Source organism: Salvia miltiorrhiza, chromosome 5 (assembly GCF_028751815.1).
Source record: "Salvia miltiorrhiza cultivar Shanhuang (shh) chromosome 5, IMPLAD_Smil_shh, whole genome shotgun sequence".
Taxonomy (NCBI): domain Eukaryota; kingdom Viridiplantae; phylum Streptophyta; class Magnoliopsida; order Lamiales; family Lamiaceae; genus Salvia; species Salvia miltiorrhiza.
This window is the reverse complement of record NC_080391.1, coordinates 50,525,822-50,542,521: the sequence shown is the minus strand read 5'-3', so window position 1 is coordinate 50,542,521 and position 16,700 is coordinate 50,525,822. Positions and strand designations below refer to the sequence as shown.

Genomic DNA, 16,700 nt, shown 5'->3' with positions numbered 1-16,700 from the left:
ACATGATCTCGAATGATGAACCCAATGCCAACCAGATTGATATCATCATGGATGGAAACATCCACATCCATCCTAAGTAACCCATGTTGAGGAGGAATCCAACTGCCACAAACTAATTTTGTTTAACCCAAGGCCACCATTTTGTACACTTCCAAGATGACCTTATGGATTCACAGAACATGATACTGTGTAAAGTTGTGCCCCAATCCTTCTTGCACCAGAAACAAAGGCCGCTCGTAGGAATGTGGTGAAGTTTCAAATTGAAATCAATCGCTATCGTATCTTTGAGGTTCTCCATATGAATGATCTTAGGCGGAATATCAAACTTCCATAAAGTCTTCCACCATTTCGAATTTTCCATAGAAGTTGTTGAATATCCGGTGAGTAAAATCCCACAATTAAGAGGTATCCCGATTTCATCGAGTATCTCCCTTTCTCGTCAAATAGTCAGTCAAATAGTCAGTAACGATCATCTTCCACTCTTCGAGACAACTCAGTAAATGTGTAATTTTTAAAATATTATGAATTATTAAAGTGAATGAATAATTGAACTTATATGTTAAAAGAGAAAGTTATTTATATTAGAAAAAATGGTAAAGATAACTTAGGGACTTTTATACTAGCTCCTAAACATCCCCTATATTTCATTTCAATTTAATTCTTTTACTAATCTGCATTTCTGTAAACTTTTTTTATCTATATTTTTTTCTACATTACATTTTTTTCATCTTCAAATTTTGATCAACCCCAACATCAGATAAGAACATTTTCACGGTACTTGATAAGATATCTTGGCATTACTTTCTTCTATTTATTTATTACTAGTAATAAAAATATCACATTCATCTTATCTTATAAAACTAGCGGATTAAATATATTCAAATTTCAACTGAAAAATATATAATGTGTAATCTAAGAAAACGAGTAATGTGCCGATTCTGCGTCCCACTGCCACATTATCCAAACCATCACTAGCACTTGTTTCCCAACCATAACTTCTCATCTTCTTCATTCAAACTGCAGCTTTCATTTCATCAGCTATGGCCGCTTCTTGATCTCGATCAACCATCCAAATGCAGCTGCTGGCGCGGTCCTCGCCGTTTCTTCTCGCGTCGCCGGCGCTCTCTTGTCGCACGGCGCTTCCTCCTTATCATTTACGCAAACAGCACGCGAGCAAGTGGCCGCTCCGCCGACCTGCCGCCTCCGATCAGCTTAATCTGAAGTCGCTCACCGCCCTCGTCGTTCGGCTCACTCGCCGCCGGCAACTTGCTAAGGTGATTTTTGTGATTTGACGAGTAGCTACATCCTTCATTCCGTAAGGGAGATTCCACTTGCGGCTGTAGTTTTAGGTTCCGTACATTTGAGTTGGTGGAAGGAATATTGGAGTATGTGATTTGGTGTGCGAAATATATGATAATTTAGCCTTCTTATTTAAGAGGGTCCTCTTTTTTTTAAAAAACAATTATCGTTTATATGATTGGGGCTGGTGGTATGGACACTTCTAATCATAGGAATAATGTTTGTATGATATGGATTTTCTTGATCAGTTTTCAAACTAAATATGTATGTTTTGTACATATAAAATGCTGAAATGTACTTCTGTTCAATCCAATTTGTAAAATATATTGTAAGTTTATTGCATAACATGAAACACTGATAATTTATTTTTAGTGACTTTTCTTGTTTTTTGCACTCAGATATTTGAGGAAATAGAGATTGCTAAAAAGCAACATGGGAAGCTGAACATAATCGTGATGAATGCCGTAATGCAAGCCTGTGTTCACTGCCATGATATTGACTCAGCTCTTAGAGTTTTTGATGAAATGTCAAAGCCAAATGGATGTGGGGTTGATGATATTACCTATGGTACACTTTTAAAGGTACGTGATCACTCAGTTATACTGGGAATGTGCTTTTGTGGTGGTTGAATGTGTCATAAGTTAAAAACTATCACTTGTTGTTTAAGGAAGAGCAAACCAGTTGATGGTAGTAGTACTATTGTCTTCTTTACGCAACTTGCTAGATTAGGCTGTCAATCACTTGCATCATCGAGGCCACAAACTAATTTTCTTAGGAGAGAGAACTAATGAGAAATGGTCTCATTAGTCATTGATCAGTAGACAGAGATGAAATGTTGTAGAGACTAATGACTTTCCACCACTGTCTTTAAGTTGAAGACTGGGGATTTGTAGAGAACAAACTAAAGCATTTGGATGTTGGAGTTTAATTCTGACAGAAGAAGGAGTGTTTCCACCTTGGCACTATTGTGTTCAACTGATTTTAACGTGTAATAGAATATAGCAGCAGGGAATTAATAGGATAATGAATATCTGGGTGAGGTAATAGTTTGACATGGTTAGCAACTTAGCATTCTTCTGGTTGCCAGGTAGTTGCCTTTTGTGCCTCTTTCAGGAGGGAGTGGTTAAAGCTGAATCAACTTATAGATTCTTTCAGTGGATGGATCAAAGAGGATTTGAAATGTTCTGAAAATGTGATTACAATTACAAGGAAATGAATTCCTCATCCTTTGATAGTTCCTTAGTCATAAAGGGTGTTAAGTTTTTTTCCTAGGCAGCATTTTTCCCTTTACCACAGATAAGCTTCATCCATCTTGTGTAGAGAACTATGTTAATATCAGAATATTGTAGCAGTGACTGAATGCAGCCTCCTTTCGTAAAGAGCTAGACACTATCATCTCAGATTTCTTATTTCGTTCTTCATATTCTGGTGAAGAACAGTTTCCCATATTGTGTCGGTGTGTATATATCTTCTCCTAGTAACTGTTATTTGTCTTTCATGAAGGGTTTGGGTGCTGCTCAAAGGATTAACGAAGCATTTCAAGTTCTTGAGTCTGTGGAGAAAGGTACAGCTGTTGGTGATCCACAGTTGTCCGCAGAGATGATTTGTGGTCTGCTGAACGCTTTAACTGAATCAGGTTTGTGTTTCGACGCAAAAATTTTGTTTTATCTGTCCCATTAGTTGTAGATCTGCAAATCTCTTTTTAGGAGCTTCCTAATATAAAATCTGGAGGAGTCTCTATTTGTGCCTTAACTGTATAATGATAGTTCTAGTTCATTTTAGTTTCACATAAGGGCTCCCTTTGTCTAGTTGCCTCCAGTTTCAAATGTCACTGCTTGCTTACCTTGCTTCTTTGTATTTATTATCTAGTGCAGGGGATCTCCGCCGTGCTAATGGACTTCTTGCAAGATATGGTCATGCACTTCAGGAAGGTGGAACTCCATCAATTTTAACTTTTAACTTGTTGATGAAGGTAATTTACTAATGTGATATCTGTGGGAATATGCAGGTTCTTTTTGTTTCTCCCCCACCTACAGTGTCATTAGCTGATAAGTACATTCACATGCATTTCCACTTTCAGGGATATATAACAGCTGGTTCTCCTCAGGCAGCTTTAGGCGTACATGATGAAATACTGAGACATGGAATGACTCCTGATAAGCTGAGCTACAATACCTTAATTTTTGCGTGTATCAAGAGTGAAAACTTAGAGAAAGCAATGCAACTTTATGAGCAAATGAAGGTCGCATGCAAGTGTCTGAAAGGCTAGTTTAGAGCCTCATGAATTGAGTGATATTATGTTCTAAAAGAAACCAGTTTTTGAACAGTTATTTTACTTTTTGCAGGACAAAGCACAGAACCACCGGCGCTTTGATGTTTACCCTGACCTTGTTACTTACACTACATTACTACAGGTCAGTCCTTTTTGTGTATCAATATGGTTATCTTGGACTAGCAACGACGCAACCTCTTTTAGGTGTTTATGAATCAAGACTCTTCAACCTTCACCTGAATTGATTTTTCAGCTTACTAAGCAGCATTTCTGGGGTTTTTGATTGTTTGTGACTGATTGTGCAATTAATTAAGTTTTTTTCTTGTTTGAACAAGATGGGATGGCATACTATGACTCATTTTATTTCAAAAAAAATTCGTGTGAAGATGTGCCATTGGCTGATTAATTACTCGAAACACCAATTGTAACAGAAAAAGTTATGGCTGTAGGGTTTTGGGCGTGTCAAGGATATAAAGTCGGTTGAGAAGATCTTCACAGAAATGAAATCACGTGACAAAATGTTTATTGACCGTGTTGCATATACTACAGCTGTTGATGCCCTGCTAAACTGTGGATCAATAAGAGGTATTCTATGACTAGATTGCACCATTTTTTTTAATTTTTTTTTCATCAGATGGGTCGATATTGATTTTCCAGAAGAAGGAAATAAATGTTTATTACTTGAAGTAGGAACTTGCTTTTATGATCAATGTTCATTTCATTGTTTGACTTGAAGAATTTTGTTGGAAGTCTTACATCATTAAGCTTTGCTACCAATGTCTTTATATACAACAACCTTAATGTGTTTTAACTTTTCCCCTGCAAAGACAGACTTGATCTGATTGAAATGCAACACAACATCTTAAGTACTTAAATCCGCGAACAATTGACTAATTTCACAAAGGTTGACTTTTTGTATCCGAAATCTTAATTTTGTCAAAGCTATTTGATAATGCACATGTTCCCTTCCACCTGTGCAACAATGAACCGAGAATGCCTTCGTGTTTTCATGGAAATGTTTCCTTTGAAACTGAGACATCTATATGGAATCCAGTGGACCCCCTTATTATTGATGTTAACTATGGTAAATAATGTGGTGAAAATAGTCGAGCATAACTCAGGTAATCAGAGCATTTATTGAGTGCTACTTAAACATTTCTTTGGATCATGTTTTCTGAACTCTTCCCTCGCCCTGTAGGCAATGATAACATCTACTTTATAGGATAGAAATCTTGATTTCAACTACATATTTCTCTCCTGCATCTACCTAGCATGTCATATCCTATATTCCCCATGCTTCACTTATTTATACGCTGACAATTCTTTTTTAAATCTTTAATCATTAATATTGATGCAATATCTTCATCTCACATCTATTTTGGAGTACTTTTGTTAATGAGAGTAAAATCCCCAAATTTCCAACATCTACTTAGTATATTCGTTTTTTCGAGTAATTTGCATTACTTGACTTTCCTTTTGTATTCTATGGTATGAGTTTTCTTTAGATTATTGTGATCAGCATTGACACTTGTTTACACATTATCTCTATTGCTTTAAATTCCGGTTTTGCATTGCAAAATAGTTGGTTCATGCACTTTTCTCTGGAATAATTATTAGGTGCCCTCTGTGTATTTGGGGAGATAGTAAAGCAATCTGGCTGGAACCCTTTGTTAAGGCCAAAGCCCCACCTTTTTCTGTCGATGATGCGCGCATTTGCTGCTAGAGGAGACTACAATATGGTCAGAAGGCTATATGAACGCATGTGGTTTGACTCATCAGGAACAATTTCCTTTTCAATACAATCAGAATCAGATCAGCTTTTAATGGAAGCAGCTTTAAACCAAGGCCAGGTGAATTAATTTAAGATGTCAATGTCAGTAAAGTACTAGTTGGCATCAGTATTTTCCATTCTAGGTGTAGTATTGTTCTTAATTCTAATCCTTGCTCAAGATAATGTGAGATCACCAGAATATTTCATACCATAAATATTTTATACATTCTTGAAGGAACTATATTATAAATAGATTCCCCGAGTCTATGAGAGATGATATTGACTGTCAATAATTTATTGAATTTTAGGGTAGCACCTATATGTTACTTTCTGGAGTTTGGTGGTATTAAGGGGGCTTGAAATGGAGGGGAATTTGGTCTATTAATTTGTTCATTTTTCATTTCCAATTTTTGGTTGAAAACATAAAGATACCACCGAAGATGGATTCATATACTTTCATTTTATTTTAATATCTCAGACAACAAATTTTGAACTGTGTATCTTTCTTGCTATTGGTAACAACAAAATTGAACCCGCAAATGATTATATTTTATGTCACTATGAAAAGTAAGTCGACAATTGCTTCTTAGGAAATCTAGCTCTTCATATTGTATCAACTACTACTTTAAGTTTGCTTAAGCTTAACAGTTAGATGATGGATTCAGTTCTGCTTTTTATTTATTTCTTTTTATCATTTACTTGTTAATTTTTTGGCAGGTTGACCTGGCTTTACAAAAACTGAAGAAAGTCATATGTAAATGGAGGGATATATCTTGGAATACTCGAGGTGGCATGGTATGTTATTTTCTTTCTTATTTTATTTTATGTTTTGGTTGCATTTGTCTGGCTGATACTTAGCTTTCCTTAGAACTCTACACCCAACCAGCTATTCTCACAATTGAAGCTTGGTGAGTTGTTCAAATAAGAGTTTAAAAATAACAATCCATGACTGAAATTCACACCATTATCTGAAAACTTAAGCATCTGTCGGAATGGTAGAACTAGGCTTAAATAAAAGGAAGTGACCATCCTTTTCTGTAACATTCCAAAAGGATCAGACTGTTAGAGATGTAAAAACCCAAACTTACCCCAACTAGATCTCTTTAGACAATTTCGATTCACATTTTTTATTTTATGATACTAAAAGTATAATTTATGAAAGTCATGCAACTATAACATTGATTAAGATAAATTATGTTACGTATGTTATAAATTTGTTGACATTTAGCAATATTAAATAGCAAAGTGTAGGGAATTTAGAACATAAACTCAAGATGCATGCTGGACCGATTTATACTTTTGTTGCCAACCCAAAGGATGCGGAAGCGGGTTGATACATTGGTTGGACAGTTTTGTAGTCATTCCTACTATACATAAATGTTGATGTTGTTATCATTATATGTGATCAGCCATGCAGCTCAAATGTGCTTCAAATTGAACGTCTTTGAATTCATTCTTTGCTTATTTTTCTGACATGTAAACTAAAAAAAACGTAGAGGATTAAGGAGATTCAAATACAAGTTCAAATTAATCAATCAAAAGTGACTTAATTCTTGCTAAGACAATCATATAAAGGTTAATCATGTTTTGTATCTCCAACTTTCAGCGTTTTCTACAAATTGTGCCCAACTTTAATTGCGATTCAAAAATCTCCTAACATTCAGAGTTTTCCACAAAATGTTCCAAACTTTCAAGCGTTTTCCAAAAAATATCCCAAACTTTCATTTTCTATTCAAATCCCCCTAACTTTCCGCCTTTTTCACAAATTGTCCCCAAGCTTTCACTTTTGATTTGAAAGCCCCCCAACTTTTAGCGTTTTCCAAATAATATCCCACTGTACTAAACATGCGAAACGATGCCGTTTTATTGGATGATTTGAAAAAAAAAACATTTTACCTAAGAATTCGGCGAGCTAACTCATCATTTCGTTGCTAGATTTTATGTAGCGGGGCATTTTTTAGAAAACGCTGAAAAGTTAAGGGATTTTTTAGTAGAAAATGAAAGTTGGGGGCATTTTTTTTTAAGTGTTGAAAGTTGAGGACATTTTGTAAAAAAAGCTGAAAGATGGGGATTTTGAATAGAAAATGAAATTGGGGACATTTTGTGAAAAACACTGAAAGTTGTGGGTTTTAAAATAGAAAATGAAAATTGGGACATTTCATTTTGTGGAAAATGCTAACCGATGATATAAATAGCTTAAATCTACTCACGTAATGAATAAATCATAGGCTACATGCAAGACTACTGTCTCCAAATCGTTACTCATACATGTAGCTCCTAAAAGTTTACTTAACATGCAATTCCTAGTTCGATTAGATTATTAGTCTCTACAATAATCTCAAGACCTCTCGGCTATATTTAAAATATGTTCAGATTCAAGAGTTAATTCAATTAATCATGGAAACTTGATTAGCTAATCAATCATGCAAACAATAAAACTAAGAACATGAAAAGGAAAAATGAGTCATAATCAATTCAATAAAAACCATGCTCAAAACCCATCATACATTTGCACCCTAACTCTAGGATAAACAAAAACTAGTCAAAGAAAAACAAAGTCATAAACAAGCAAAACTTATGGATAAATCATTGAGTCTTCAAAGCCTCTAACTTGTTCTTCTTTGTTCTTCTCTTCTTTCAAAAGCTCCAAAGTATGTAAAAACTCTAAGGGGCGTTCACTTTACATGATTGATAAGATACATGATTGAGTATTTTTATCCTCAAAAGTAGGATTTCTCCAATCCCACCTTTCAATGGGATAAGAATAAAGCAAAACTAGCTTACATGATAGAAATAATCAAGGGCTTTGGGATATTCCAAAGTTTCAATCCATCAAAGTAAACAAGGGATTAGCCTTTTTATTTTTATCTATCAAGGCTAATCCTTCAAAGTAAACGCCTGCTAAATATATGATGAAGATGAACGACGGAAAAATATGATCTAAGATGCTTAGAGTTTTGTTTTGAGGGTATATTTATAGGTAAAATTGATGTAGAGTCTTAATATGTCGAATATCTTGATCACGAAAGAAGTCCTCTTCAAATAGGACTTGAAATAGCTCATCTCGGACCTCCCACACGGTCACATGGCCGCGTGAAAATCGGTGGCGCACGCGGTGGTCAGGCTGTGTGTCTTAGGCTAGCCGCCTGCCGATTCATGCTCTGGACAGTTTTCCTGTTTGGGATTGTTCTCCATCGTTTGTGGGACGAACTTCTATTCTATCAAGCGCAATCTCCTTGATTATTTCTGCAAATTCAATCAAACAACAAGCAAAATCACATTTCACAAGATAAAGCAATTTAAACACAAAACTTGTTTTCAAACATGACTTTTCATCAAAATTAACTTCTAATAAACCTTTAAAACATAGAAAAATGCATGCCTGTCTTTCATGAACCTCTTATTTCCGCCATTGTCCCATGGGATTTATTTCTAAGTTGGAGGTGATTCGCGATTGTGACATCACTATTTCTTGGTTATTACTCATATGGCATGTGCCAGACTAACATAGGAGATTTTCTGAGCAACTTAAGTAAAAAGTAGATACCATTTTTGTTCCTATTTATATTCCATGATATTTCATAACCTTGAATTGCATATGTAACTGTAAAAGTTCCTGCAATAGTGAAATCTTGAACTATTAAAAATGTTGGCCACATCCTACATCATTCACTATTGATTTTTTTCCCGTTCCTGTAAATTTATCTTTTTAAATCAAATTTATTGGCCTTACATGTTAAGATTTATGCTATCTATTACTGTCTAGGTTCCTTGCTTATAATTGTTCACACATCACATTGCAGGTTGCTGTACGAATTGAGGCACTAATGGGTTTAAACAGGTCTGTGCTGAGTCCTCGTGTACTTTCTCAGGTATGTACAAGAAGTTGTGACGTGCAAATATGTTGTTTACATAGCTTTAAGTCTAATTCAGCTCAAATTTGTCTAAATCTGAATTAGGTATCTCCAAAAGATGCAATTGAGCGCATCATGATACCGTTTGAAGAAGCTTCACCACTTCGAGCTACTTTGCATTTGGAGCAAGTGGTTATGCGTTTCTTTAAGGATTCTGCTGTGCCCATCGTAGATGATTGGGGAGGCTGTGTGGGGATATTGCACCGTGAAGACTGTGATACAGTAAGTTATTGCAATTCTAACTGCATAACATCCATTCCTGATTTAAAAAGTATAAGTTGAATTGATATCATATTTAGTTATTTACATTGACAAGGGTACAAGGTTTCTGAAGAAGTTTTCTGATTATGTATTGGGCTTCTTTTGCCTCAGACTCAGAGACATCTTAACATTAATTTCTCAGGGATCAGTGGGATTAGAAAAGAATTATTCTGGATTTAGACTAACTCTATAGGATGGAAAGTGTTCCAGTGCTGCTTAATACAACTGTATCTGTTCGGAGTTTCTTCAGGAACTGGATTTTTAGGTAGAAGTGCTGGATTGTTCTTCGATTTAATAAAGTAGTGGAAGTGCAGAACAAAGGAAAAAGAAGGAAACTGGTAGAAGGTAGAGGGAACAATGGAAAAGAATGTCTTAAGAGTTAAGATATAAATGTCCAAAGTCCTGTAACTGTAATGTTGTATGATATCTATTGATAATTTGAATCTAAGAAATTTCTGAAGCTCAAATTTTGGACCTTTATATTGATTGGTAAGTTACATAGGACTATAGGAGGCAGCCATGTGTCAAATGCTTTGTAGTAGTGATGAGTCAACACATGCACTTTTTCCTTGGGTAAAAATAAGCTAGTAGACGTAGGTACCACCTAGTAGATGGATTTGAGGTTACAACTACAGAACAACTGAACAAGCTCGTATATTTCAGCACAGTTGGTTTAAACCATCAGATATCTTCATTTGGACATGAAATGTTAATCATGATAGCACATATTAGTCCAAGGAGTTGCTTAGATTGATATTTGGTACCTCTTTATCTCAATGTGGAACTTGTTTTGAATTTTTATGTGAAAACTACATGCTTTACAATCTGATTGTCGTCCTCCTCCAGTTTGTAATAGTTGAATTTAAAGAATTGTGCGGAATGCTACCTTAACATTGGACCGTCCGTAATCTATCCTCCAAACAATAGATTGCTACAGAATGACTTCATGCCCTTTTAATCTTGTTTCATTTTTCGATAATCTCTTGCATCATTTGGTGTAATGTATCATAATTATTTTTCCATTTCTCTTTTCTGCAGCTAGATGCTACACTGGCAACACTTATGAGACGTCCACCACCTTGTGTTACAAACTCAACATCATTTAGCTGTGTAATTGATCTTATGTTAGAGAAGAGGTACAAAATGGTAATAGTTGTCAAATATGGTGACATTCATGGAATGTCCTTCTGGCTCAAGTTCCAAGGCTGTAGGAGTTTTTACGTATGAACTACTATGTAAGCTTACAACAAACTCATTGGAGATTACTGATGAGCAGTTTTGTCTGTCAAATAGCAATACAAATATTTGAGATGAGTTATCCTTGGCTTTATTTCATCATAACATACTTTCTACCTTCGCTTCTAAGCCTTCAGCATATACATTTATATTAGATATTTCTATCTCTCTTGGAAATAGTATTGTTAGATTTGCAGATTAACAAAAAGGTTAACCTTTTAAATTATATTATTTGAGATTCTGGTTTTACTCCTCCCACATTATTTCTTTCAACTTCAGGAAGATGGAGAAGATGAAATTCTTTAGTATATTTGGTTAAGATCACATGTTTGATGGGTGATATAGAAATAATTGATGGGATAGAATATCAAATAATCTCTATCTATGAATGAACTACAGATGGCGACATATTAGCTGTGTAGCTTATAGCTATACTGTCATTCCATGAACGAGATAATAGAATTGACAGAAGCTAATAGTCTTGATGATGAACTAGTTATCTACCATGAGTATGAACTAAATGATATATTTTATCAACTAATTATAAAGGATCATCACCTTGTATAGTTGTAGTTGGTGTTTGATTATACAAATAACTATAGAAGATCAAATGAAAAAGAAAAAGTCAGCATAAAAAACAATATGTTCCACTTGCATTAGTATATACCTGGATTTCCTATGAAAATCATCCTTGAGTGGTTTGTCATTTCTCCTGCAACAAGATGACGGACTCAAATGCTCCAGCAAGAGCCCTCACTTTGTTTTTCCTCATCTCGCGAAGCTTGCTTGCAGTCTCCTCGATTACATCGTTGGAAACTGGTGAGTCATACTTCCCATGTGTTTTCTCTTGTTGTCTCTGAGCAACTGAGTTTTCTTGCTTCTTATCCACTGCTGGTTCGATTTCCTTTACAACTGCTGCTTGTTCCTCTGTTGCTACTTCCACCACTTTGACATCTTTTTCTCTAGCCTCCTCATGAGAATTGTTTGCAGTTTTTTCAACTTTATCGCAGCTATTTGTTTCATTCATATCATGTTCTACCCCCTGCTTGCTGCTGCTCTCCAACTCTTGTGTCTTGATATCGACAGGTGACTCCTGCTGTCCCGAGACTGCAGAAGATCCTGCAATCACCACCGCTGGATCTTCAATCTTGGCAAAGCTCAACGGCTCTTGATCTTCTCTTACTAAATCATCAATGCCCTTTTCAAAGTCGCTCAAGCTCTGCACCGTCTTCTCCTCAGCTTCAGCAAGGTAAGAATATTCTATATCTTGCAGCTGCATTTCAGGTTCAGTAACACAATACATGCTTAGATTTTCATTTTTGTCAAGGTTAAAGCCAGTGACATGTTGTTGTTCCTTTGCTGCTGGAGCACTACGTCCACTCTCCTTCTTCAAGCCGATGCTGCTCCTCCTCCCACTGCCTACAGACGTGGAGGAGAGGCGACGTTTCCCTTCTTCCTTTTCCACTGGTTTCCATTTCTTAGCAGGAGCCGGTTTAGGGGCAGCAACAGCGGCCTTGACTGGGAGCGAGGAGGCACGACGGGTAGCAGCAGCAGGAGTAGCAGCAGCAGCAGCTAAGACACGCGTTTTCTGTGTGGGAGTCGCTGTCTTGTTGTCCAAGGATCTTGTTCTGGTTTGTGCAGGCTTGGTTGCAGTGGCTGGGGAGGCTGGTTTCCTGGTCTGAGGCTTAGAAACATCGGCAACCGGGGTGGTTCTCGACACTGCTGGCCTAGTCTGTTTTTGTGGTGCAGTTGAAACTTTTGGTTTGGAAATTTGATTTACAGCTCCTCTAAGCTTTGCTGTTCCTGTTTGTGGAGAAGGTGTTGCCTTCTCCTTGCCAGGAAAAGCTTCTCTTCTTCTTGTTGCCATGCAATGATTGGCACTTCTTGATGCCTACAATAGGGAAATATTTGCGTTTTTTTATGGTAGAATGAAATACAAATTTTAGTGATTGGTTGAGAATGGCCCATTTGGCAATGGGAAATATATATAATGCAATACAATCCAAGTAGGCTGAGAAAATGATGTGTAGATAATAATATTTATCCATATGCAATAAAATGCAATAGGAAATGAATTGGAAGATAAAAACGCAGAGAATTCCAAATGGTGGTGGTCAAATAAATTAAGCTTCTTTTCCATTATAATATAAATTGCAGTGGAAAAAATCCAAGGCGGCCAATAAAATTATATTTCATTATACTATTCCATATATGGACAATTCAAACGAGGGTCGTTTTCTTCTTTCTTCTCTTTGGCAAATTCACATTAATTCAATATTCAAAAAATTGTTCATCTACATTCTATAGCGTGCATGATGCAAAACAAATAGATGAATCAAACGGAATTAAATGAAAAGATCGAGATATGTAAAATGGAGTAGTGTTACCTTAGATGATGCAAAAATGAAGTCTTTTTCTTCCCAACAAAATAATTGAGAAGAAAAAGAATAAGAAGAAGATGGCAAAGAATTCTTGATGTAATGAAAGAAAGTTGACAGTATTTGAAAGGGGGAGATGAGAGAGGTATTTGTGAGAAGGATTGGTTACTTTGAAATCAAACCTTGAATCATGGAGAGCCCCAAATATTTTAGAAATATAAAAAAAAAAAATCTGTTATTTATCTTATTTTAAGTTATCATTTTATCTGGTTCATATGCATTAGGGGTGTGGTAATAGTATCCTATGTAGATTATATAATTTTGTATATTTGTATTGCAATCTGTGCTCAATTTATTTCATTTACTAACAAATAGCATGCGCATAGTAGGCATTTTGTCAATATAATATAAACTAGTTGGTAACCCGTCGAAAATCGACGGAAATATATTAAAACATATAAATATTTGTAATTAGTCAATACATTTTCTATTTGATGAATTTTTTTCACTAAAATATAGCATTAAATAAATTTATTTTAAAGTAAAAGATATTATCTAAATACATTTTTACTAATATTTATTTAGTCAAACAATCCTCTCAACTCAGAAGCAAATTGTAAAGCTAATTGTAAGAAACTATTTCTTAGACACTTCCACCAATCCAATCCGATTAATTATGATGATTTTAGAATTTTTCGATTCCTAAAAGTCAACTTCTATCCCCCTCCCCCCACCAAAAAAAAAGAAGAAAGAAAACTCCCAAGTCCCTAGCCGAAACAAATTAACTAATACAACATGATAGAGTAAAAGATGAAATATATCCATCCTCATATAACATATTTTACCTATGAACAATAAAAAAAAATTAAAAGAACCACAGAGCAAATATAAATGTGGTATGAACATATATGATGGGATTTATTGCACCTTTCTTCCCTCCAAACAGAAGCCGCACACACATATCAAATCAGCCTAGCAAAATATAAGAAAAATAATATCGTTAATGACTTAAATTTTTAAAGATTGAATAAAATATTAAATTTGCAATTACCTCATAATCTATCGAAAATTTCATCATACACAACGTTAGTTGTTGTGTCATGCGTATGACCACTCTCATCACATACTAAAATCTTTAGATCTCTTTTTCTAGTGACTCTTGATATTGCCACGTAGAGTTGTCCATGACTAAAAACTGATTTCGTTAGGTATAATCCTACATTTAAAAGAGATTGTCCCTGACTTTTATTTATTGTCATAGCAAAACAAACACTCACAGGGAATTGTCTTATCTGAAACCGGATTGGAAATTTAGCGAAATCTGATGGACTTATAATCATTCTAGCTATGAGAAACTTCTTGCCCGCATTTTTTCCTGAAATGAGTTTGCCTTCAATTACGCGTTCCCCAAGTTGAGTTACTATCAGCCTAGTGTCATTGCAAAGCTCATTAGAAGGATCAATATTTCTGAGAAACATTATTATTATGCATCCTTCTTTCAATTTAATTTCATGACTCGGCAATCCTGAACACTTGATTGTGTTGAGATATTCAACCGAGAATACTTGTTCATCGAGGTCCACTTGTTCATCTTCTTTGCAAATACTGTCTGAACTTAGGTAAACCCTTTCCTTGGTAGACATTAGAGACATGACGTAATCATTGATCGTATCAACCATTTCATTGGTGGGGGCCAAGATAGCTCTATTCTTTAACATTTATGGATCAAATGCATTATTCATGACGTCATTGTATGTGTTTTCCACTATAGCTGCAATAGGATTTGTTGCGTCGCGTATAAGGATATCTTCTGATAATGCCACAACAGATTCTCCATCACCAAGACTATGTCCGGATGTACCGTCACCTATTTTAAGTATCCACTCTGCAAATTCTTTGATTTCTTCTGCATCCGAACCAGAAGCATTTGCCTGAAATAAAAATGTACTTTTATCAAATGTTTACTCATTTATTGTTAACACTACTCCTATTATAAACCACCATTTTAATCCAATCACGATATATTAAATTAGCCATGTGTTTAAACTTTGAAAAATTCTCTCTTATTCGAATTATCACAAAACTATCCATTATTTTTATCAGCCTTATTGCCTTCCCTATAAATGCCTTGTTTCTCAATTTTCATGCAAAAACACTTTCATCTAATTGAAAAAGGCAATATAAATAAATTGAAAAAATTATTCTTGACTCAAAAAAGTATTATAGACTTTTCATGAAAATTTTCTAACTATACATAATTACATTTAAATGTTCACAAAATCAATCAAGATCAGCCATTTAACCTTATTGTGTCGTCTTGTTAAATAAATTAGAAAAGGTGAGAAATAAACAATGCAAGATAAAATCATTAACATAAATACATAGATACATACAATTAGTAATTTTTATATTTTATGATTTTTATATTTGAATTAAAATAATATTAATAAATTATGCATGGTAATATAATTTTATTAAATTATATATTGAGATTAAGATTAAAATACTTGTAATCTCATATTCTTAGTTAACTTGAGAACTTGACACGAATTCCAAAGTTGAGATGAACTTATATAGGCATGCACGATGTCATGCAGACTTCCTTTAGGGATCACTGGAAGTATCTGTCGAAAGTCGCCTCCTAAAACAACCTCCAAAAGGTTTTCCAGACCTATCGGAAGATCTCATAATATCCCTTAGGCTTCTATCAAGCGCTTCAAAACAGTATCTGTGCGTCATTGGTGCCTCATCCCAAATAATAAGCTTTGTTTTCTCGAGTAGTCCAGTTAAATCGTTATCTGGGTTTATCTTGCTGCATGTGGAGTTTTCGTGGCAATCCAATGGTATACCGAATCTAGAGTGTGCAGTCCTGCCCCTAGGCAACAGTAACGATGCTATACCACTCGAAGCTACTGGAAGTACTATATCGCCCCTCCCACGTATGGCCGAGCATAAGGTTTTTCAAATATATGTCTTTCCCGTACCACCATATCCATATAGAAAGAAAAATCCTCCCTCGCCTTTATCAACCGCCGTCATTATTGTTTCAGAAACCATTCTTTGTTCATCTGTCAAAGAGGGATATAGCTTAGCATGCTCTTCTTTTATTTCTTCTATGTTGTAAGACATTTCTTCTAATATCAGTAGATTTTCTGAATTAGATATGACAGTTTCGTTTGGTAACGGCATGCCAGGAAAATTGACTAAACTGGTGGAATTAGCTATAAGCAACTTCTCAATTTAAGCCAATGCTAGATTTTATAATTGGTCATCCGTCAACTGTAAATCTATTTAATAAAAGTCATTAGAACAATATAATATATAAATTAAAACTATAAACATATAACTATAAACATATACTGTTTATATTTTTTGGGTGATGGATGTGATCTATATAAGATAATTAATGATGAGATTCGAACTTAAGTAGAGTCCACATTTTGTAATCCAATAAATTTGTTGAGAACTAATTAATTATTATAATTTCTTAAGCATAATATTTTTTGCGTCAAAAAATTGTTGAGAACTAATTCATTATTATAATTTCTTAAGCAGAATATTTTTTACGT

General features: G+C 35.0%; 3 protein-coding genes across 4 annotated transcripts in view; 2 read left to right on the top strand and 1 right to left on the bottom strand.

Annotated features, from left to right (window-relative positions):
- The window catches only part of LOC130987205 (uncharacterized), a 698,101-nt gene that overhangs the window by 155,069 nt on the left and 526,332 nt on the right, over window positions 1–16,700 (top strand). The window lies entirely within an intron of this gene.
- Window positions 933–10,835, top strand: LOC130987171 (pentatricopeptide repeat-containing protein At5g10690). Its single transcript, XM_057910815.1, is given in 13 exon segments — window positions 933–1,274; window positions 1,698–1,880; window positions 2,803–2,935; window positions 3,174–3,271; window positions 3,380–3,541; window positions 3,645–3,713; window positions 4,021–4,156; window positions 5,189–5,421; window positions 6,060–6,137; window positions 9,146–9,214; window positions 9,302–9,478; window positions 10,556–10,702; window positions 10,704–10,835. Coding segments are annotated over 13 exon segments (1,809 nt in total). The 5' UTR covers window positions 933–1,073; the 3' UTR covers window positions 10,827–10,835.
- Window positions 11,266–13,318, bottom strand: LOC130987192 (uncharacterized). Its single transcript, XM_057910839.1, has 2 exons — window positions 13,141–13,318; window positions 11,266–12,644 (listed from the first exon to the last, which is right to left on the bottom strand). Exon 2 carries the CDS (start codon window positions 12,618–12,620, stop codon window positions 11,457–11,459), a length of 1,164 nt encoding a protein of 387 aa, XP_057766822.1. The 5' UTR covers window positions 12,621–12,644; window positions 13,141–13,318; the 3' UTR covers window positions 11,266–11,456.

Bases quoted from the DNA above. Each gene is read 5' to 3' on its own strand.
- LOC130987192 (XM_057910839.1), bottom strand. From the start codon at position 12,620: ATGGCAACAAGAAGAAGAGAAGCTTTTCCTGGCAAGGAGAAGGCAACA.